The 24,024-nt window shown below is 51.8% G+C and overlaps 2 protein-coding genes across 3 annotated transcripts in view; both read right to left on the bottom strand.

Moving 5' to 3' along the window:
- Nucleotides 1-14,573, bottom strand: part of TRAP1 (TNF receptor associated protein 1) — a 50,580-nt gene extending 36,007 nt beyond the window's left edge. The window contains exon 1 of the mRNA XM_045072291.1: nucleotides 14,437-14,573. Within this exon, the coding sequence (XP_044928226.1) occupies nucleotides 14,437-14,512 (76 nt within the window). The 5' untranslated portion in view covers nucleotides 14,513-14,573. The remainder of the gene's footprint in view (nucleotides 1-14,436) is intronic.
- Nucleotides 14,574-19,516: 4,943 nt separating this feature from the next.
- LOC101681230 (CREB binding protein) overlaps nucleotides 19,517-24,024 on the bottom strand; it is a 124,966-nt gene continuing 120,458 nt past the window's right edge. For both annotated transcript variants that reach the window (XM_004750536.2, XM_004750537.2), the window contains one exon: nucleotides 19,517-22,749. In XM_004750536.2, the coding sequence (XP_004750593.1) occupies nucleotides 20,602-22,749 (2,148 nt within the window). In that variant the 3' untranslated portion in view covers nucleotides 19,517-20,601. The remainder of the gene's footprint in view (nucleotides 22,750-24,024) is intronic.

The following is a 24,024-nucleotide window of genomic DNA, read 5'->3' as shown; positions in this document are numbered from 1 at the left end:
TGGGACGGTCAGTCCATGAACTTCCTGATGTGCATCTTGTAATCAAACACATGGTCACAAGACAGCATTCAACACTCTCCAGACCGGCAAAGACTGTCAGTCAGTCTGAAGATACCAAGGACTGGAGGGGCCTGTGGGGCAAAGGGGGGCTCATACACCCCTGATGTGGGCCAACAGCGACATGACTCTTTCTGGGAGCTAACTGTGTGTTGCTCAGTAAAGCAGGACCACACGGAAGGATCCAGCAGCTCTGTGTAAGAGCCCAAGAGCAGTCCGACGTAAAGCAACGAAGGTGTATGAGCACAAGGGAACGAAGAGCAAGAACCACTGAGCTACACTGTTAGCACGGCTAAAGCTAAGAAAACAGAATGTTGACCCGAGAAAGGCCCAGCAGACACAGTATGATTTTAACATGCTGTGTGCGTGTATGTACAAAATTGGGTACACACATCTCCATTTACCCAGAAGTATAAAGCAAAGGAATAAAACCCCAAAAATTCAGGTCAGCAGTTACCTTTAGGAGAGAGAGAAAGGCATGCATCAAGGAGGAGCACATGGGCCTTCAGGGGACTGGTAAGTCCTACTCCTTACACTGGGTATTCCATGCTCACTGGATGCTTCTTCCTGAAGCGCACACTCCTCTATGCGTTTCTTTGTAGGCGAAACGTCTATGGGGGAAGCGGAGGGATGAAAGGAAAGCAAGCCCCCAGCTCTCTGGGTCACTGAACCTGCCCACAGAGAGGCCCTTATAGCCTCCTGGAACCCCGCCCTGAACTAATAAGCAGGGGCTTCCCGCAGCGTCCCCCATGGGACCGAACGTGGCCAGGGCCGGCTCTCCCTGAAGCCCACGCCGGAGGCCAGCCCGCAGGGGCGGATGGCAGGTAACTGCAGGAAAGAAGGGAAGCAGGCCAGGCCCGGCAGGTTCGGTGACTCAATACTCCCCGATCGAGGCCCCGACGTGGGCACCGTGCCCCAGCTCCGACCCCAGTTAACCTTCGCCAGCTCTGACGGAGGGGCAGGCGCCCACACCCCCATGTTACTTCAGGGGCAACTTCCAGACAGTACTTCTGGTAGCCTGTGGGTGAGCCGCACAGGGCGGCAGGGACTGGCGTGACCCTGCAGAGGGATCTGGCCACACTGGTCAAGACGACAAATGCACACATCCTCTCACGTCTGGCAATTCTGCGTGGGGACTCTACTCCCTGGATACATCCCACGCACTGGAACACGGTACAGAACAGCCTGGAAACCACCTACATGTCCCGCAGAGAGGATAGGACAGCACCACGGAGCCTCCCAAAGAGGAGCCACTCCTAGACTCCTAACACTACCATGTGGCTGTTGGGGGCGGGCGGGGGGGGGGGGGGAGGAAGGCGGGAAGCTGTGAGGCTGTTACAGCACACCCTGCAGGGTCTGCTCAGTGACTAAAACACAGTGACAGGGGTTCACCTGTACTTCCTGCGTTCACATGAATGCGGGCAGGTGTACAAGCGACTCCTAACCCAGACACCCTAGAGGGGCGAGGGCCAGGGCATGGAGAAGGGGACCTAGCTGAGAGCCAGACTTCTCAGTGCACACCTTTTCAGTCAAATGTTTAGTCACAGGCGCCGGGGTGGCTCAGTGGGTTAAAGCCTCTGCCGTCAGCTCAGGTCATGATCTCAGGGTCCTGAGATCAAGTCCCGCATCGGGCTCTCTGCTCAGCAGGGAGCCTGCTTCCCTTCCTCTCTCTCTGCCTGCCTCTCTGCCTACTTGTGATCTGTCTGTCAATAAATAAATAAATACAAATATTTAAAAAAGAAAAAAAATGTTTAGTCACTTAAAATTAACAATAAACTTTTTTTAAAAAATTAGAGAAAGAGCAGGAGAGACAGCATAAACAAGGTGGGGGGCGGAGGGACTAGATCCCCCTGCACCACTGAGCAGGGAGCCCAACATGGGGCTCAATCCCAGGACCCTGGGCTCATGACCTGAGCGGAAGGCAGACGTTTAACCGGCTGAGCCACCCAGGTGCCCTATAATTAACACTAAACTCTCTAAGTGGCCATCACAAAAGAGCCAGCCCCTTCTCAACAACTGTCAATGCTGGGGTCACGCACAGGCCCGTACAGATAAACCAGATGAGGATCCAGAGTAGAAGCCCCCAGAAGGGCCAGGCAACAATGACCAGGTTGATGGTCGGCCGCAGTGGTGGGGGGGGAATATATATATATATATATAAACGAACACTGTGACACAGAAAAATGAGGTAATCTGTGTGCCAAGTGTCCCGACGCTACATCATCTCTGAGATACATTAAGAAATAAACCTGGCCCAGGACAGTGGTCTGCAGATGCTCCCATGATACTTAAACACGTATGTACGTGGACACATACATGGACATTATTCTCACACACCAAATGTATCTTTGCAAGGCCACAAAGAACCTGGCTAAGGGGGTTGCCATCAGGAGAGTAACTGGTGTGTGAGGGTAGCAGTGACAGAAGGGTGCTTTTCGGTGTGCCATTTGAGTTCCTTGCTGTATCTATGACCTATTCATAAAATAGCCTACATATAAAAATAATAAAAACACACTAAAAAAATTTACTAGGCACATAAAACACATCTACAAAGGGATCAAAAAAGCTCAGCCATTAACACATCCCTATCAAAACACCAATTTTTTTCAAGGAAATGGAACAAATAACCCTAAAATTTATATGGAATCAGAAAAGACCCCCAAATAGCCAGGGAAATGTTGAAAAAGAAAACCAAAGTCGGTGGCATCACAGTTCCAGACTTTAAATTCTATTATAAAGCTGTAATCAAGACAGTATGGTACAGGCCAAAAACACACACAGATCTATGGAACAGGATAGAGAGCTCAGAAATGGACCCTCAACAATATGGTCAACTAATATTCCACAAAGCAGGAAAGAATGTCCAATGGAAAAAAGTGTCTTCAACAAATGGTGCCAGGAAAATTGGACAGCCACATGCAGAAGAATGAAACTGAACCATTTCCTTACACCACACACAAAAATAGACTCAAAACGGGTGAAAGACCTCAATGTGAGAAAGGAATCTACCCAAATCCTTGAGGAGAACACAGGCAGCAACCTCTTCCACCCCAGCCACAGCAACTTCTTCTCAGAAATATCGCCAAAGGCAAGGGAAGCAAGGGCAAAAAGGAACTACTGGGACTTCATCAAGATCAAAAGCTTCTGCACAGCAAAGGAAACAGTCAACCAAACTGAAAGACAACTGACAGAATGGGAGAAGATACTTGCAAATGACATATCAGATAAAGGACTAGTATCCAAAATATATAAAGAAGTTATCAAACTCAACACCCAAAGAACAAATAATCCAATCAAGAAACGGGCAGAGGACATGAACAGACATAAATGCAAAGACGACATCCAGATGGCCAACAGACACGTGAAAAAGTGCTCAATGTCATTTGGCATCAGGGAAATACAAATCAAAACCACAGTGATGTGCCACCTCACACCAGTCAGAATGGCTAAAATTAACAAGTCAGGAAACAACAGGTGTTGCCAAGGATGCAGAGAAAAGGGAATCCTCCTATACTGTTGGTGGGAATCCAATCTGGTGCAGCTACTCTGGAAAACAGATGGAGGTGCCTTAAAAAGTTGAAAATAGAGCTACCCTATGACCCAGCACTCGCACTACTGGGTATTTACCCTAAAGATACAAATGCAGTGATCCGAAGGGGCACATGCACCCGAATGTTTACAGCAGCAATGTCCACAATAGCCAAACTATGGAAAGTACCTAGACGTCCATCAACAGATGAATGGATAAAGATGTGGTGCATATATACAATGGGATATTATGCAGCCATCAAAAAACCCGAAATATTGCCATTTGCAACGAAGTGGATGGAACTAGAGAGTACTATGTTAAATGAAATAAGTAAATCAGAGAAAGACAATTATCATATGATCTCTCTGATATGAGGAATTTGAGAGGCATGGTGGGGGGTCGTGGGGGGCAGGGAGGGAAAAAGTGAAACAAGATGGGACCAGGGAGGCAGACAAACCATAAGAGACTCTTAATCTCAGGAAACAAACTGAGGGCTGCTGGGGTGGGGGTGGGGGGCAGGATGGCTGGGTTATGGACACTGTGGAGGGTATGGGTTATGGTAAATGCTGTGAATTGTGTAAGACTGATTATTCACAGACCTGTACCCCTGGAGCATTTAATACATTATACGTTAATAAAAATAAATATATTTTTTTTAAGATTTATTTTTTTGACAGACAGAAATCACAAGTAGGCAGAGAGGCAGGCAGAGAGAGAGGGGGAAGCAGGCTCCCCGCTGAGCAGAGAGCCCGATGCGGGGCTCCATCCCAGGACCCTGGGATCATGACCTGAGCCGAAGGCAGAGGCTTTAACCCACTGAGCCACCCAGGCGCCCCTAAAATAAATTTGTTTTTAATTTTTTTTTTTTTTAAGATTTTGTCAGAGAGAGAGAGACAGTGTGAGCGAGCACAGGCAGACAGAGTAGCAGGCAGAGGCAGAGGGAGAAGCAGGCTTCCTGCCAAGCTAGGAGCCTGATATGGGACTCGATCCCAGGACGCTGGGATCATGACCTGAGCCAAAGGCAGCTGCTTAACCAACTGAGCCACCCAGGCATCCCTAAAATAAGTTTTTTAAAAAAGAAAAAAGCTCAGAGAAATGTCCCTGGATAGGAAGAGTAAATATTTAAAAACATCACTTCCCTGGGCAGCTGGCTGGCTCAGGTGGTGAAGAGTATGGCTCGTATATCTCAGGGTTATGAGCCTGAGTCTCATACTGGGCATAAGTTATTTAAAATAAACAAACAAATAAAGAAAAAATTGGTCTTACAATAAACCTGTATTTTTAAAAAGATTTTGTTTATTTATCTGACAGAGAGAGAGAGAGAGATCACAAGTAGGCAGAGAGCCCAGTGTGATGCGGGACTTGATCCCAGGACCCTGAGATCATGACCTGAGCCAAAGGCAGAGGCTTAACCCACTGAGCCACCCAGGTGTCCCAAATAAACCTGTATTTTTAAGACAAGCCCAGTGAAAACTCAATTTTAAATTATTCAACCTAATTCTAAAATTCATATGGAAAACTAAACTTTTGCATGAATAGACAAGATTTTTTAAAACAATGAGGAAAGACTATTAACTGTGTTAAGCACATTAACTTAAAGCTACCATATTAAAATTTCCTCTTTCAATTACTATATAAAAAATTGCAGATGGGCTATAAAAGTGAAAATAAAAAAGTTAGAAATACTTGAAGAAAACGTAAGAGCTATTTTTAAAAACTATTTTCTTTATTTATTTGACACAGAGAGACCAACCACGAGCAGGTGGGACAGCAGGCAGAGGGAGAGGGAAAAGCAGGCTGCCTCTCTGAGCAAGGGGGGCCCGATGCGGGACTTGATCCCAGGACCCCAGGATCATGACCAAGCAGAAGGCAGGTGCTTCACTGACTAAGCCACCCAGGTACCCCATAAGAGGTATTTTAAGAAGCGCTTTTGGGGGTGGGGTGGGGCTGGGTTGCTCAGTTGGTGAAGCCTCTGCCTTCAGCTCAAGTCATGATCTCAGGGTCCTGGGATCGAGCTCCACATCAGGGTCCCTGCTCAGTGGGGGGTCTGCTTCTCCATCTCCCTCAGCCACTCCCCCTACTTGTGTGCACGCGCGCTCTCTCTCTCTCCCCCCTCTTCTCTGTCACATAAATACAATCTTGGGGGTGGGAAGAAGGAAAAAATCAACTCCAGAAACCTACAGACTCAATTTCTGGGAGCCCTAACATCATTCTCCCCTTACTAGGATATAAACTCTTAAACATAATCAGTCACTCCTCATCCCCCAGTGCAGCTCCCTCTGCCCACAGGTCCTGTCCCCATGCTTTAATAAAACCACCACTTTGCAACAAAGACGTCTCAAGAATCCTTCTTTGGCCACTGGCTCTGGACCTCAACACTCCAAAGTACATCATGATCACCTGTGGTTTTCATTCCAGCCTCTGGAGGGGATACGAGGTAACCCCTCAAGATTTGCCTTTCTTACCAATAATGATCATTCTGACATCTTTTTCTCTAATGACTTAAGGGGAAATGATTTCTAAACAAAATACATAACCCAAGAACCATAAATTTATGGAGCACACAAAAATTAAAATAAACAGAATCAATCATAAAAGTTCTCATCACTTGCTGGCCCCGTTGACAGAGCACGCAACTCTTGATTTCAGGCTGTGAGTTTGAACCCCACACTGGGTGTAGAGATTACTTAAAAATACCAGAACATTTTAAAAAATAGGGTGCTGGGTGGCTCTGTTGGTTGGGCAGCTGCTTTCAGCTCAGGTCATGATCCTGAGGTCCCAGAATCAAGCCCCGAATTGGGCTCCCTGCTCCCTGGGGAATCTGCTTCCCCTTCTGAACCCCTCCCCTCTCATTCTCTCATTCTCTCTCTCAAATAAATAAATAAAATCTTTAAAAATAAAAATAAAAGGGCGCCTGGGAGGCTCAGTGGGTTAAAGCCTCTGCCTTCCGCTCAGGTCATGATCTCAGGGTCCTAGGATCAAGCCCCGCATCAGGCTCTCTGCTCGCAGGAGCCTGCTTCTCTGTCTCTCTCTCCCTGCCTGCCTCTATGCCCACTTCTGGTCTCTATCTGTCAAATAAATAAAATCTTTTAAAAAAATAAATAAAAATAAAAACAATTTAATTTTAAAAATATATACACGGGTCGCCTGGTTGATGCAGTCGGTAGAGTGTACAACCCTTGATCCCATATACACGGACAACTAGGAACAACCACGCTACCAAAAAACCAACTGCAGCGGGCAGACAGCAGAGGGCCAGCTTGCACACAGAAGGTCACTTACAGGTCTGTAACAAAAATGCCAGGAGCTTAACAGAACAAGGGCAATTCCCCAAAAGAGAAACACCAGTGGCTCTGCATCAGGAGACGCTTGACACACGCAGGACTGAAGAAAGGCATGTGGAAACAGGACAGAATGTTTGCTGTCGGAGTAGGAGGAGATTTTAAACTAATGGGAGACGCGCGCCAGGGAAGGTATGACCAGCGGCAGGCGGTGTGGCCTGTAATTCCGGGAACCCGGGAACAGCCCGAACGCCCCTCAGGGAAGGGCCGAGCGCGGCGCCCACACAGGCGACAGCACAGCGGGCAGCGGCGGACAGGGACCCCAGATGCCACGCAGGAAGGGCCCGAGAGGTTCGCCGGCCCACCCGGGGCCCCCCTGTCGCTGCAGGGGCTTTGACGCACTGCTGCGCACTAAGGGAGGAAGGAGATTATTTCCACGGTACCAACCAGTTCCGGAAAACAGCCCTACTTTCTCAGTAACAAAAACTTGGAAGGATTTTTCTCAGAAAACTCCCATAACCTCAGCCGGCCGCGGAACTCCGTGTGGCATCGCACCCACCCGCCACATCGCGGTCTGAGACTCGCACACCTCTGACCCGGCTCCCAGCTGTCCCCACAGCACGCCGGCCCGCGGCTGCCTCAGGACCCTGGCACAAGCCACTGCCTCGACTTGAGCCGCCCTTGCGCAGCCCCCTTCCCCTTCCCCGTGGGCGGTCTCCCTGCCCCGTCTCTAGCAGGAGGCCTTCTGCTCGGCTCTCCTCCCCAGGCTCCGCACCGACACTCACGCCATGTTACTCGTGTCCACCCCAGCACCACGCAGGCCAGGATTCGTGTCTGCCTCGTCCCCGGGGAGCACAGGAGGCAGCGGGATGGTTCTTGAACTGCTAGCACTACCCAACGTGGGAGACATTCTTGGGGCTCACCTGGACACTCTGCCGTCTGTCTTTCCCACACAATGCTGGAGTCAGAGCAGGCCCTCAACTAACACGTGGTTCTCTTCTCAGAAGGCACAGACGCTGAACTCAGAAAGCTTCGCAGATTACAGGTCTAGACTGGTGACCCACCAATCTTGGTGGCTGGTTTCGAAATCACCGAATGTGGGTTAAACAAAAGAAAAAAGAAAGAAAAAAAAAGAAAGAAATGGAGGGGCGTCCGGGTGACTCAGTCCATGAAGCAGCTGCTTTCAGCTCAGGTCATGATCTCAGGGTCCTGGGATGGAGCCCCGCACTGGGCTCCCTGCTCAGTGGCGAGTCTGCGCCCCCCCACCCCGCCACTCTGCCTACTTGTGCACTCTGTCAAAAAAAATCAATAAAATCTTTAAAAAAAAAAGAGAGAAATAAACATCAACTCTCTAAATACAAAGAAACAAAACAACAAAAAAGGAGGCTTTAGTCACCGAAGACTATTCTTGCCCTCACTAACAACTCTTCTATTAATTTTTTAAAGATTTTATTTGACAGAGCAACCACGCACGTGCGCACATGTAGGCAGAGCGGCAGAGGCAGAGCTTTCAGCGGGAGGCTGCTTTCGCTCTGCCTCTGCTGCTCTGCAAGGAGCTGAGCAAGGAGCCCGACATGGGGCTCGATCATGACTTGAGCTGAAGGCAGATACCCAACCGACTAAGCCACCCAAGTGCCTCCCCCGCCACCCATCTTTCTCTTTTAAAAAAAAATCTGCAGAAGGGGCGCCTGAGTGGCTCAGTCTTTGAGCATCTGCCTTGACTCAGGTCATGATCCCAGGGTCCTGGGATCAAACCCTGCATTGGGCTCCCTGCTCGGCGGGAAGCCTGCTTCTCCCTCTCCCACTCCTCCTGCTTGTGCTCTCTCTCGCTGTATCTCTGTCAAATAAATAAACAAAATCTTTTAAAAAATAAAAATAAAAATATTAGAAATCTGCAACTAATAAGTTTTGTAATCTAGTTTCCAAGCCCACATCTGGAAACTGGCAGAGGAGGGAACATGGCCCCAGGAAGGCCTGATGAGCTACATAAGAGGAAAGAAAGCTAAAAACAGAGCAACACCCAAACAGCAGTTTCCCTGTGGGGACACGTCATACATGGGAGTCGTCCTACCCCATGGCCCTCAAGGGCCTGTATGTTACTGGAGAAAACCACAGACTAACACAATGACCCTGAAAAAATCCAAGGAAGGTTCAGTTACATTCTGTCTGATGTATCTGTTTCAGAAAGACTTCCAATCATAACAGCTAAAATGAAATGTTTTGCTTCTTTAAAAGTAAGCTTCATAAGCTCCGCTCTCCATAAGCTCGAGAATGTCGGTTGTGTGAACACAGTGGCACTGAGCCGCGCTGGCTAGCTGACACATCCAGCTCCACCAGAAGGACGGAGACCTACTTGTTAATAGTGCTGCCATATAATCTGGGTTTTTAAATTTTATTTAATTTTTCAAAAGGTTTTTATTTATTTATTTGACAGACATAGATCACAGTAGGCAGAAAGGCAGCCAGAGACAGAGGGGGAAGCAGGCTCCCAGCTGAGCAGAGAGCCCGATGCGGAACTAGATCCCAGAACCCTGAGATCATGACCTGAGCCGAAGGCAGAGGCTTAACCCACTGAGCTGCCCAGGAACCCCGGGTTTTCTTTAATACTCGTTTTGGCTACCTCAAAATTAAGGGTGTGTTTTTTTTAATGTTCTAATCACATATCTTGATTATATGGCTCCTAAATAACGGAACCGCTCTTCAAATTAGTTAAGCCCATGCCTTGGAAACACCTGAATTCCATTTACCTAATCTGTGGGAAGTCATCCGGGGGAAAAGCAGGGACGGATGATGCCCAAGCAGACAATGGGTCTCTAAGCTATAACTTTCACGGTCTATCATTCCCAGTGGCTTTAGGAGCCGTATCAGAAATGAAACCCCAAAACTGATTTTGCCAAATGCTACAGAATTTCCTTGTAGAGTAAGCAAACAGCAGCTTCCTAGTAAAAGTCGAGTCTTCCGTATCCAGACCCAGGTCAAAATCCCAGGGTCCCGGGATCAAACCCCACTGGGCTTCTTGCTCAGCAGGAGCCTGCCTCTCCCTCTCGCTCTGACTGCTGCTCCCCCTGCTTGTTCTATCAAATAAATAAATAAAATCTTAAAAAAAAAAAAAAAAAGAAAGAAAGAAAGAAAAGAAAAATTCTAGCTGGCTACACCGAAGGCACCGAAAATGCAATTCAAGAACAGCCTCTGGCTTTGAACGAAAACATTTCACCAGAGTGTGAACCGGATACACTTTGCTGATGCCAAGACAGTATTTTGGTTTGACACATGGACCACCAATGCTCCAGTCAGTCTCCCTACAGAAATCACCTTTATTACCTGGGATTGGACTTTGGGGGCAGAGCTGAGAAATGCTGGTTTCCCCTCAATCCAACTCCGGCCCCCCAACCCCGCACCCCCCACCCCTTCAAGCAGCAATGGTCTCAACGCACAAGGACAGCAAACACTTAGGAGGTTTTTTTTTTTGGAGGGGCCTTAATTTTGGCCAACTACTCAGCTAGTAACTAGTAAGGTCTTTACTAACCTATTACACTCGGGTTAGTCTTCTGCAGGTAACTTGGCCCTCTGGTCCTGCCAAAGCACCTCAAGCCCACGGCCCACCTGGTGGCTCCTGGGCAGCCGACCACACACCCCACACCCCGGGCCTGGTGCCTCACTGGTGCTGACCGAGGCCCCTGCACTGTGGCATATAGAGGAGGCAAAGCCATTCGGGGTCCGAGCAGTTAAGGATCAAGCCTATTACCGATACGTTCTGTCAGCGACAGGGAGAGCTGTTTCGCGGAGTGAGATCTGCTCCGCTCATCCTGCAGAGAGCCTGGGAACGCCAGCATTTGCCTCAAGTCTCATGACGGCTGCAACCGATAGCTGTGAGGGCACGAATTACACGGCATGGGCCCCCAAAGAGAGAGCAGACGGAAGAAGCAGAAAAAATCAACAGGAAGATAAAAGCAGTAAATGTAAGACTGGGGCTGCACAAGGTCCAGGTGGGCTCGTTTGGGGAAATAAACCTGCCGGGCTGGAGCCCTACACCAAAGGGGGCAACAGACTCTTCTAGTGCTTGGGGCAGACTCCTCACCCCTTCGAAGTCTCACTTCTAAGTCAGAAAATTCCAGCACAGGCTCCAGCTTACAGAGACTGGAAAAGGTAGAAAACACTAACCTGAAACCAAACAGTCTACGGTGGCTGCCTCGTGATGGGGTCCTGGCGAGGCCAACAGTGAGAACAGCGTCCTCAAGAGCAGGACCAGGGCTCAGGAGCTGTGGTCCACGGCAGGTCCACGGCCCCATGAAAAGACCAACCCAGCACCCTCTCCACCTCAAAACACGATCATCTGCTTTTGGAGACCAGGCCTGTTGCTGACCTTTCAGGCCCATCATCTCTTCTTTGGGAGGCTTCTTTGTCTACCGGCAAATCCATTACTTCTGTTACTCATCAGAACTGGTGCAAACGTTTTTTACTATGAATGTTACATTTTCCTGATTACCCAGGCTCTGACAGCTCTACTCTTTATAATAACTACCTTCTACCAGTGGAAGGAATTACTCGTTGGTTCTCTACCACCAGTCACCTTGATTCACCAGGGACAACGCTGGAATCAGCCACCCACCTGGTCCTGAGCGCGTGCAGAAAATCAGGTGTGTGGCCCTCACAATGCCTACAGCTGGGTTCCCCCCAAGTACTGGCCCATGTCTGGCCTTGTGACTAGCCTGACAGTTACAGAGAATGGCCCACAAGTTTACATGCAACAGAAGGGAAAGGACATAATTTTCAGCCTCCTTCACCCTCACTCCCGTATATTCCCATTTCTTGTCAAACCCAGTCATTCAATAGCACCTGATACGCTGCACCTGGTGCGAGACCGGGCTCATAACCCTCTCCTGTGAGATCCACTTGAGCAATCATCCGCACGTTTCTGCCCTCCCTGACTGGCCAAACAGGCCTCAGGAATGGCAATATGGCCCAGTACACTGCCTGGAAAACACATGCTCCCACTTAACCTATGACCCCAACAGCAGGGTCACATCATCTCTGAAGTCCCAGAGAGCATTCAAAATATGTTTTTTGTTTGTTTGTTTTACACAATCTCCACACCCAACGTGGGGCTCAAACTCATAACCCCGAGGTCAGGAGTTGCATGCCTTGAGTGAGCCAGCCAGATGCCCCTCAAAATGTATTTGTTGAATAAACTAAGTAATGAGCAAAAATGAGAAATAAAAAGTCCACAAGCCGAGACTGTTTCACACCTCACAGAGCAGAGGGGGAAGGACTGGGAGGGTGACAAAGGCAGACTCTCAGATGTGAAGCTGAGCACATGCTAACATTTGGCAACACTCTCCCACCAACATAGGAAAAAAAAATACAGGTGAATTCTGAATTTTCTGTAGAGGTGACTTCTCTTATTCTCTTCCCCCCACTGTATAAGATACATATCTTCTAGGCTAAACTCATCCATCCCTCAGTCCCTCTAAACAACTGTACCTTCATGACTGCCCACACGGGTGGGTATCAAGGGCATCTGCAATACGCCACGCTTCCAAAAGGTTCTCGATCTCAGATCCAAAGAAAAGACTGTGACAGAAGTTCAGAAGAAGAGGGACGCAGATTATTATGGGAAAGAGTTAAAAAATCAGAACAAAAACTTGCTGGGCTGAAAACCAGCACATCTTCCCAGCAGAAGAGACACTACGTGGTACAAAGAGTGATTTACAACACACACGGCTGGAACATCTTAGAACATGAACAAAAAAGAAAAAACCCTTAACCTCAAGAGAAAGGTAAGAAGAAAACAAAACCAAGTTAGCTACAAAAGAAACAATGAAATTAAGACTGCTCCTCTGTATCACAGATGCTAGAGAACAGCAGATCAATACCCTCACTCTTTGAAGAAAAATCATTTTGACCTGGAATACAGTATCCAGGAAACCTACTACACAGGATTGGGGCAAAATAAAATCTTTTAGACTCGGTGGAGCTTAGAAAATTTACAACCCAAAGACTTCTGCAAAATTAACACAAGGGTATACTCTCGTATGACAGGAAATAAATCCAATAAAGAAAGAAGATGGTGGGTACAAGCAAAAGTATAAAATTTACAGTCAACATGCATTAACCAATACATTTTTTAAAACTGTTTTAAAAAAAAGTAATACTGCACCAAAATTGAAAACTCAGGTAAAAGGAAAAGTGTAGGAGACGTGAAAAAGAAATTCACAGAAGATATAGAAATGGCCATTAAGCAAATGAAAACATTCTCACTACTATCCTTGGAGGACCTGCCTTGATACAGGCAGTCCCATTCCCTGTTAACGGGAAGGTAAACTGATAAAGCCTTTCTCGACAGCAATTTGGCAATGTCAGCTAACATTTCAAATACGCACAGACACTGAACTATCGATTCTAAAACTCAGATTCTGGGGGCGCCTGGGTGGCTCAGTGGGTTAAGCCTCTGCCTTCAGTTCAGGTCATGATCCCAGGGTCCTAGGATCGAGGCCCGCATCGGGCTCTCTGCTCAGCAGGGAGTCCGCTTCTCCCTCTCTCTGCCTACTTGTGATCTCTCTATTTCAAATAAATAAATAAAATCTAAAAAAAAAAAAAACAACTCAGATTCTGAAATTCTAAAGAAATGCCATATATGTGCCCCGAAGATTTAAATACTCGCCCATTCTACATAACAATGTAATGACGAAAACAAAAAAATCATGGACATCAACTTTATTATGTTTATTAACAGGACGGCTAAATAAACGGCCAAACTTCCACAACACAAGACACTACACAGCCGCTGGAAAGCCACGGACGGGGGTTACCGACACAAAATGGGTAAGCTTTGCAGAGAACGTTAAAAACAGTTCAGGAGCAAACTACATATATGGGCTACGCCTTTTCACATAAAAACAGACACCTGTCCGCGTGTGTGAGTGTGTGCAGAGCCTCAAAAGAACGCTGTAACGTTTGCTCATGGCTTGAAAGCAGTTATGGTTATTCTTTTTTTTTTTTTTTTTTTTTTTTGGCCATTTACTTGAGCACCTACCAATTTCAGGTCCTGGGAATGCGGGGGTCAAGAACCCAGAGTCCAGGGAAGACGCGGTTCTGCCCGGTTCGCGGCCGTGTCCCGGGCAGAGTGGGCACTCAGTGTTGTTCCCACATGCACACCACGGTGGAGACCAAGTGGCTTCTGCATCGCCCCGATATAACACAACTTGGGGGCGCGGAGCAATAGCAGCGCCACGAAGGGGCTTACACGGTCGCCCAGGTGAAGTTCGTCCCCACTCCCCGAAGACGCGCTCGGCTGCAGGAGCGAAGAGCCCTCGATCTCTCTGCCTCAAAACGAACCGGAGGGCTCGACGGGGAGAAGCCCCTGCAGGAGTCCCGCGGGCCGGGGCTCCTCCCCGCTACCTGAGGGCGGGTGGGGGAGGAAACCCGGGCAGTCCGGCGACACCACGACGCTCCACGCTCGCCGCGCAGGTGGCGCCTAAATCTCACAGAACCTCCGTGGCTCCCACGGAGGAGGAAGCGCGCCCAGGACCTGGGGAGGAGAGGCCCGCCCGCCCACTCGTCGACCCTTACCTCTCGGGGCGGCAGCCAGGGCCGGCGCCCGCAGGCTGCGTCCCCACAGCAGCAACACCCGCAGCTCGCGCGCCATGTCCGTCCTCCCCGGCACCCGTGCGGCACGCGCGGCGGGGGCGGGACGGGGCGGGACGGGGCGGGGCGGGGCCTTCCTCGGACGCGACGTGGTGACGTCACGGTGAGCGCAGGGCTGCCCAGCCCGCTGCCTGAGCCGGAGAGTGGGCGGGGGCCTGCGCAGCGCGGCCGTCGGCCCGCGCGGGGGCAGTCGGGCCTGGGGGCGGGCCCCCCGTGACCTTGTGTCGCGTTGTCAAGGGCGACGGGAGGGGCCGCGGGGCACTAGCCCGCCAACAGGGCCTCACTTCGTGCATCCCTAAAATGGGGCTGACGTTCGCAGGACTGAGGCCGTGGTCGTTCCCCCGCTCCCCGGCCACTGGCCGAACCGAGGCGGGAGCGGAAGGGGAAGGGACGGACCTCAGGCTGGCCTTGTCCACTACCGAGCGCGAACGCAAGAGCCGCCCCCACCAGCACAACAGGGCTTATTCCTTCCTTGTCTCGCGTCCTGCTGGAGGTGGGGCTGAGGCCGAGACCCACCACTCCTTTTAATTAAGAAAAAAAAATTTTTTTTTTTTAATTGAAGTATGGTTGACACACTAAGATTAGTTCCAGGTGTTGAACGTAGTGATTCAGCAGCGCTGCAGCTTGTGCTGCTCTCACCATTCTGAGTGTAGCTGCTGTGGGTCACTAGGCGACACCGGTACCCATCCCGTGACTGCAGTCGCTGTGCGATGCTGCTCCCGGCCCCGTCGACGCCCTTTGTCGCCCAGTGCTGCACCACACAACTTGCAGGTCCTCTGACGCCGCCTGAAGTGAGGCCCCGGCGCCCCGTCCTCCACCCCCAAATGATTCTGAGGCTCACTGGAGACTGGCTACCAGAGCGAAAAAAGCTGCAGAAACGGAGGTGCTTTGGATTTGACCCGAGCTGCCAAAAGTCAGGGGAGGGTCCCTTTGGAGCCCGCACACAGCCGGGTGTTGGGAGGGGCCTTCTGGGACTCTTCCAGGTGGAAGGTGTGAAGGATGAGCCCCACCTGCCAGGCTTGTACTGTCAGGTGGGTGGACTCAGCTGTAAAAGCAGTTCTCTGATATTGGGAGGAAGACTCCAGAAGCCTCCTCCCTGGCCCCCAAGGCAGCTGGATCACCCACTCTTCAGTCACCGTCCTCTCGTGCCTCCCCAGCACACAAAATCAGTTCCAAACCCCTCGGCCTCCGGGCACTGCACAACCTCACACCTGCCTCTCTCCTTTCCCCACCATGCTCCAGACACAGGGAGCCTGTACCAGGCCAAGCCAGTCCAGTGTATCCCTGCAGCTGCTGGGCTGGGGGTTGGGGGGTACCGATGGGTCTCAGCCTCACCTTGTGTTTGTTATTTACCCAGGAAGTCTTCCATTATAAGAGCCGATATAGTGATCTATGAGGTGATAGATCTAGGTTGGGGAGCCCTTTATTTCGGAAGAAGCGGTCCTTGGCAAAGTGAAGAGGGAAACCTACACTTCACTTAAAGATGGGGGCACTTGAGCCGCCTGGGTGGCTCTAGTCGGTGGAAGGTGTGCTTCTTGGGGTTGTGGGTTTGAGCCCCACTTTGGGTGTTGAAATTACTTAAAAAAAAAAAAATCTTTAAGGCAAACAAAAAGCCTAAGGCAATTTCAAAGTCAAGGTGTGGTCCTTGGTCCCCTACAGCCTTGCTACTCCAAGTGGGCCCAGGCCTCACCCCGGAGCTCCTTCAAAACCTAGAAGCTCAGTCTGCCACCCCCTGCCCTGGCCCAGACTTACTAAATTGGGGTGTCAGCAAGAAGTCAGGTAAGTTGTCTGCGGGTCAGAGCTGGGGAAGTGCCATCCTGAGCACAGGCCAGCAGCAGCGAGGATGTGTGCTCCCGAGGGCTGTGCTATCCTGGACCCTGACAAAGAGACATCTCCTCATTCCAAGAAGAAAGCCAGGTCGGTGGTCCGGCTTCAAGCCCTGGAGCTACCTTGCACCTTCCTCCAGTGGCTGATGGTGTCTCTAGGGGGAGTTCTCCAAGGGCTGGAGTCAGTGCCTAGGATCCGTTCAGTAAATGCTTTGCTGAGTAAGCCAGCCCGGTGCTCGGACAAGACCTGCGCGTTTCCCTGTTGCTGGAAGCAGCAGGCATACACCCGCTCTGGAGGGAAGGGGGCCTCGGCTCGGGGTCCACTCATGTCCTTCCTGCCCTTTCTCACACTGGTGGACCTCTTCTCACAAGAGAACCCCTTTTCCTTACCCAGGAAACCAGAGACCAGAACGCCAGTGTCTAGAGGCTTGGGAACAGCCAGAACCGACTTCCCCGGAAGTTTAGAGGGTCCCCTGTGCTTCTGGCTGCAGAGGTCCAGCTCCCACAGGGGACACCCGTTCTGGCCACTAAACACTGGGCAATTCTGGTTGCCTCCTGCGCAGAACCCTGCCCCCCCGCCCCGAGTCTTTTTCCTCTTTCTCTGCACCTGCAGACGTTGGTCTGGTCCCCACCACTCTCCCTCCCCGACCCACCAGCCTCCAGATGCTCAACTCGCAGCAGCACGTGAAACAACCCTCCCTCTTCTGAGACCCCCCCCCCCAAACCTGTCCAGACGTGAGAGGTCCTGGGTGGAGTCAGAGACACAGGAGGGGTCCTGGTGCAGGGAGCCCCGACACACCACCCTTCCCCATCCTCCTAAGGGTGTCCTCTCTGGGCCTTTTCCTGAAGGACCACCCTCACCTGGAACATTCTCTAAACATCACTACCAGCCTTGAGGATCTTCAAGTCTGAACTTTGCTGATCTGCCTATATAAGACTACTCAGTAAACCTCCGTTTCCAAGAGGCTTCCTTGGTGTTGGCCCAGAGCCTGGGGTCCCAGCACCAGAGCATAAAGCCCATTTCAGTAGCAGCCCTCTCCAAGCGCTGAACCAGGCACCAGGCACCACACTCAGGGCGGCCAAAAGTCCCGCTTAGTCCTGTATAAGATCCTGGTTACTACTTAACTACTGTCTGGACATTGGAAGATTTAGCAGAATTATAATACATCCCTCTTTCCTCAAGGTAACCCCAAAGTAAGTTCAAGGTGAGCTTGCGGAGCTCGTAGGGGAGGAAAGCTCCTTTTGGGACAGCGGTGAAGCACGTGGCTCTGGCTGAGCAGCTCACACCACCCATGAACTTGGACAGGTCCCCTGTCCTACCTCACGGCCAGGACAGGGGAGCTAGTGAGGCCTTCCAACAGCACTTGTTACCAAGCGTCGCCAAGGAGGGCAGGCAGAGTTGAGAGGGCTCATACCCCACCAAGGTCCCGGCTCCTGGTGGCCACCACCCCGATGGGCCCACTGGCCATCCCTCCATGGGGACACCACAGGCACCCACTTCCTGTGCAATGGCCGCCTGCTCGTCTCTCAACCCCCTGAATGTCAGATCAGCCCAAGGTTTTCCATCAGCACCTGCTGATTCTCTGCTGGGTACCATAATCTGCCTCTGGGGCCTCCGTCCACACAGCCTGGCAAGTCGTCTGGAGGAAGGTGTGCTTGCACCGAAGGTACCGTCCGCCTGTTCATCCACAGTTCCTGTCTGTCTTTCAGCCTGGGGGCGACACTCAGTTACATTTCAGAACTGACCCATCTCCCTACTCTTGACTTTGCACAATGAAATCACACCCGACTGCTGCAGTGGCACGAACACAAGACATCCCAGGAAGGTGCAATCTGGTTTTTCCAGCCTCCATTCCTATGCACTCCTGTGCTCCTACTTGCTAAGGTGGCCCGGCCAGAGCGCTGACTCCCCGGCAAGGGTCCTTGGGTGACGTGCCTCCCGAAGGTCTGTTGGCAACTAACCCGCACTCAGATCCTTCATGAAGGGACTTTCCTTTTTCAGAGCAGCCCACTGGTCTGTGCAGTGCTAGAAGCACATTTTGGCTTAAGTGGGAATCTTTGGTTCCATTTTGTAGCCAAAAAAAAAAAAAAGAGAGAGAGAAAGTTAGGTCTTCAGCCTGAGATTATACAAGCCGAAGAGACTTCACCTCGTTTTCCAGAGATTGTCTCCTACTCCTGTTTTTAACATGTTATGTTCTCAGAAGCGTCATCAAACACACATACTAGGCGGGCGCCTGGGTGGCTCAGTGGGTTAAGCCACTGCCTTCAGCTCAGGTCATGATCTCAGGGTCCTGGGATCGAGTCCCGCATCAGGCCCTCTGCTCAGCAGGGAGCCTGCTTCCCTCTCTCTCTCTCTCTCTGACTGCCTCTCCATCTACTTGTGATTTCTCTCTGTCAAATTAATAAATAAAAAATCTTTAAAAAAAAAAAAACACACATACTAGGCACACTCAACCGAGACCCTCCAGTCTAACGAGGGCTAGCTACTAATAAGCTCATTCCAAGGGTCGTTAGCCAACTGGGACCATCTTTGAATCCAAGCAGTTTTACCAGCTTTTATTATAAACACCAGCACATTTCAAGTTTCCTCTTTTTGATCACAAATATAGGACTTTTTTCTTCTCCTTTTAAGTATACAGCATGAGACACAGCGCCGGGCCTTTCCCGCTGTCTTACAGAATCTCTTTACGCCGAGTGCGGGGTTAGCATCCACAGACCACACCCTCGGCCGCAGCCCTTGGCGGATTACACAGGACATGGACTCCAAAACGATGAGACCTGTACAGAGTTTTGGATCCCACGACGACCTGAAAAAGATGCCCCCCCCCCCACCGCCTCTGCTCAGACCTGGCATCTTGAGGCTTCGGGGAGGAGGATAGGAGGCAAAGTGCTGCTTCGGACTCATCTGCGGCCTGAACTCTGTGGGTGAAGCTCCCCGCGGAGTAGTGGGTATATGAGGCCCACACTGAGCTGGACACCTCGGTTCCTGGAAAGAGAACCATCCAGGCCTTCGCTGGGCCTGGCTGCCACCCAAATGGCCACCAGGACCATGGTCCCTGCCTCTCCCCTGTGAGCAATCCATCAGAATCATGTCTTACAAAGAACAGACTCCAAAAATATATATAAATAAATAAAAACCTTAAACATTCTTACAGGGATCTTAAAGAACAGAATACATGTTAAAAACTTCAGTAATTTATATCAACTTTAAGCGGTACTTTATATACAATGGGGGAAAAACACATGCATAGTCCAAATACAATGTTGAAAACAGCATTTTCATAACAAAAAAACCCCGAACACTAAGTGTTAATACCATGTACATGAATTCAAGAAGGACCACCCTTTTTGTCTGTTGCACACAGTTTATTTAACAATATGATATAAGAAATGAGTTGGTACTTTACCATTCTATACAGTGATTGAATCTTCTTGAATTTTCTTATTTATAGTAATTATAGCGCTTGCATGATTTACACTAGAATTGCTTTTCCTCATTTCAAGTTTCACATAGAAGAAAGAAAAGAATGTTCTTCTCTATTAACATTAGCATGGTCTAAGAGAGTGATCATCCCTATTTTTTGTCTAAAACCAGTTTTATCAGAGAAACAAAGCAACAATTTCTACATCTGCAAGACAAGAGTTTGGCTTAGGCCAGTATGTATAGATAGATGTGTGTGTGGGTGTGTACGTGTGTGCACGCAGGAGCCAATTCCTATCGTCCAGGGGTAATACTTGGAGAACGCCCACAGAGTTCACTATAGAAAAAATCTTCCCGCAACGTCAGAAAGTTATCGGGATACATTATAAGCTTGCATTATTTCAAGAATCAGTTTCTGAATATTATTTTTCTTCTCACTTTTAAACATAAATGTTTAAAGTCTTGAAAATACAAATAAAAAATATGAATATAATGAACTTGTTTTTCCCGTTAAAAAAAGGCATGAGTCACCAGAAATGACGACAAAAAGAATCCAAACAAAACCCCCCTCCCCCCAAAACAAAAAAACAAAAACAAAAAACAAAAACAAAAAGAGAGAGAGAAAGAGAGAGAGAGAGAGAGAGAGAGAGACCAGATATTTAAATCAACTGGTTTTTAACAAAAAAATATATTCTTTGTATTGTTTCTTTAAACAGCAATCTACCCTTCCACGGCTTGGAAGTAGCGGTTCCATCTAGGCATAAAAAGAACCTAGACGCCTGGATTTCAGTACAAAAGGTCCAAGAACATGAAAGGGGGGAAAAAAGCGATGCTCTCACAATGCTACAAACCCTCCACAAACTTTTCTAGGGTGTCTCCTGTGGTGTCGCCGACCAGGGACAGCTCACTGGACAGTGCACTCCTGTTGGGGGTGTTCAGCTGTGGGAGCATTGCACTCTGTTCGGGGTTCCCCAAGTGTCCCTGATCTATGGAGCTGGCCATGGTGACTGCGAGTCCTGGGTGGGGGGAACCAGTCTGGGGCGAGACGTGGTGTGGTGAAGGCTGGGGCTGTATCCGTGGCGACGGGCTGGAATGTGGAGGCTGGGACTGGGGCCGCGGAGACTGGACAGGGGCCGGAGACCGCACCTGGCTACTGAGGGACGTGGCCATCTGCTGGCCGGGGAGGTGCGAGGCCTGTGGCTGTCCTGAGAGCATGTGCTGCTGGGGGCTCATGGGGTTCGGCTGGCCCGGGGACCCGATCTGCTGCTTCATCTGCTGCTGCTGCAGAATCCGCTGCTGCAGGGCCTGCTGGATGTTGGGGGTGCTGTCTGCGCCCAGCCCCGGCTGCCCTATCTGGCCGAGCTGTCCCATCTGAGCCGCCATCTGGCCCATGGAGCTGCCCTGGATGGGGAGGTGCTGCTGCATCCGCTGCTGCTGCATGGCCGGGGGGTAGCCTCCGGGTCCCTGGGGCTGCTGGAACTGGCCGTGCCCGGCCATGCCCCCGGCCATGCCCGTGCTGCCCTGTTGCTGCTGTTGCTGCTGCTGCTGCTGTTGCTGCTGCTGCTGCTGGAGCAGCTGCCTCCGGAGCATCTCCCGGTACTGCGGGTTCATGCTCGCCATGCTGGGGTTGTGGCCCGGGTTCATGATGTTCAGGGCCTGGCCCTGGGGGTTCAGGCCTCCCATCGCCGGTTGCTGCGGAGGCACGCCAGGCCGGGGCCCGCCGGTTTGCATGGCGTTCAGGTTCTGCAGGCCGGGCTGCTGGTGCAGGCCGGGCTGGGCCTGGAGGCCGGGCTGGGGCTGCAGGCCAGGCTGGGGCTGGAGGCCAGGCTGACTGGCCACGTACTTGGCTGTGCGCTGCTTGATGAAGGCCGCCATCAGCTGAGGGTTGGACTTGAGGATGTTGAGCACCTGCTGCTGCTGCTGCGGGGAGCTGGGCGACTTCAGGGTCCGCAGCAGGTCCTGCAGGGCGCCGGGCGAGATGCTCCGGGGAGGCTGCACACCGGACATCCGCGGCCCGGCCACGGCTGGCTGGGCCTGCATGGACAGCACGGGCCGGGGCAGGCCCGGCATCGGCTGCTGCTGGGGAAGAGGCGCTTGCTGCCACTGCCCGGGGGGCAGGTTGGGCATGACCGGCCCGCTGACCTGGCTGGGACGGGGCACGTTCAGGCCCACGGGGGCCATCTGGCTCACTGGGGTCACCATGCCCGCGCGCCCTGGGGGCAGGCCGTTGTTCACGTTCACCCGGTACAGGTGCTGCTGCTGCTGGGCCTCGCGCTCGATCTGCCGGGCCGCTTCCACTGCGGCCGGTGGGGGCTGTGCGGGAGGTGGCGGGGCCGGCACCTGGTTGGTGGGCTTCCCGGTGGACACCGTGGTAGGGGGCTGAGTCCGGGCCACGCTGGGGAAGCCGGCTGGTGACATGCTCACGGGTGAGGGCTGGGGCTGGGCCGGGGGCTGCGGCGTCTGGGGCGTGCTGGGCTGCTGCGTGGGGGTCCCGGGCGGAGCTGAGGTAGGGGAAGGCAGACTCTGCTGAGGCACATTGCGGGTGTTCATGGTGGCCATCCGCCGGCGCATGAGCTGGGCTTGCTGCAGCCGGTGCTGGATCTGCTGCTGCCGGAGCTTGTGTTTGATGTTGAGGCAGAAGGGCACCGGGCACTTATTCTCCTGGCAGTGCTTGGCGTGGTAGCAGCAGAGGGCGATGAGCTGCTTGCACACCGGGCAGCCCCCGTTGGTCTTGCGCTTGCAGCCCTTGGTGTGCTGCACCACACGCTTCATCTTCTGGCAGGACGGCAGCGAGCAGTTGGCGTTGCGGCACTGGCAGGCGTGCACCAGGGACTGGATGCAGCGCTGGATGCTCAGGCGCCGCGACTCCTGGGGGCTCTTGGACTGCGGCTCGCCCTGGCTGCTGCCCTCGTCGTCCAGGCCCAATCCCCACTTCACCATCTTGTGGGCGTGGCTCTTGGTGTTGTAGCAGTTGATGCAGAGGTCGTAATCCTGTGGACAAGCACAGGGCGCAGGCTATGGTCAGCCCAGGGCCTTGGGACCGGACAGAAGCCACCGCATCCATCCCCGCAGCCCTATCCCTCCCCTCCCTGTGCTCTCACAGGCTCTCGAGTGCGTTGGCTGACCTCTGGTCCCCTTTCCTTCCGTCCTCTGCCCCTGGGGAAGGGCGCCTTGACCTACCGTGTCCTGCTCCTGAACCTGGCCTGGGGAGCCTGACGGTTCCTCCCAAGCTCACCCAGGTGCCACCCAGCTCCTTGGGGCCACTGCCAGGGGCCCTGGTGCATCACCCGAGCTCTGCTGGGTGGCCCAGGGGGTCTAGGGGACTGAGGCACCTTCCCCAGAAGACAGGCCTTTGGCTCAAACCCCAAAGAACCCAAAACGCACACTTAAAGTTGCTTGTACCTGCAGACAGAGACTACCAGGTACCAGGTCTGGAAAAGAAGACCCTATGACTGGGACCCACCCCTTTTCCAAACGGACATGAAGATCCCAATAGTGGGAAGTGATACAGGACTAAAGAAGGCTGGAAAAAGTGGGAAATGCAGACAACGGCATTACAGAGGCTCCACCTGCCCCCTCTACCCAAGATCACAGAACCCCTACAGGTGTGCGGCTCTGGGAACCGTTTGGGAAGCTAACTCTGGCAAGGTGAGGACAGGGTGGAGGGTGGAGGCTCCACAACAGCCCACTTCACGCCCTGTGAGGGACCCATCTGGGCAAGGGTTGGCCCACACCCTTTCCCACAGGGAGCCAGCACGTGCAACCATGGGGTCCACCGGACAAGGGCCTTCTTAACTGCTTGGCTAGGTCACAGCTGGAGGCATGAACAGGGGAAACCACTCAGAATCCCGGGGGGGCTGAAGCACAGCCTGTTTCCTGCCCTGCCCCTGCCCTGCACCCGAAGGCCCGTGGATGCTCTGGACACATGGCTGGTGTTAGCGAACAAGGGATCAAATCAAAGTGCTCTATGATCAATTCTTCCTGAAAAAGTCAGCACAAACACTGCCCCCCAGGAGGCCTGCCCACTCCACCTCCCTGGGAGACCAGCGCCTCCTGCCAGGGGCCAGGTGTAGCCCAGACACACATCGATGGCCCTTTTTTATGCTCTGCTGGGTTGGGAGCACATGTGCCCCATGAAGGGAGAAAGGCTCCTTCCTTCCTCCCTTCCCTCTACGTATGCTGGTGAGCCTGGAGCGAGCGCAGAGCACAGAGTTTCTTCTTCATGACCTCAGAAACCCGACCTCATGACCAACAACTCCCAGAGAG

The sequence above is a fragment of the Mustela putorius genome, unplaced genomic scaffold (genome assembly GCF_011764305.1).
Source record: "Mustela putorius furo isolate JIRA1106 unplaced genomic scaffold, ASM1176430v1.1 tig00004007_pilon_pilon_pilon, whole genome shotgun sequence".
Classification (NCBI taxonomy): domain Eukaryota; kingdom Metazoa; phylum Chordata; class Mammalia; order Carnivora; family Mustelidae; genus Mustela; species Mustela putorius.
This window is presented reverse-complemented; position numbering and strand designations above follow the sequence as displayed.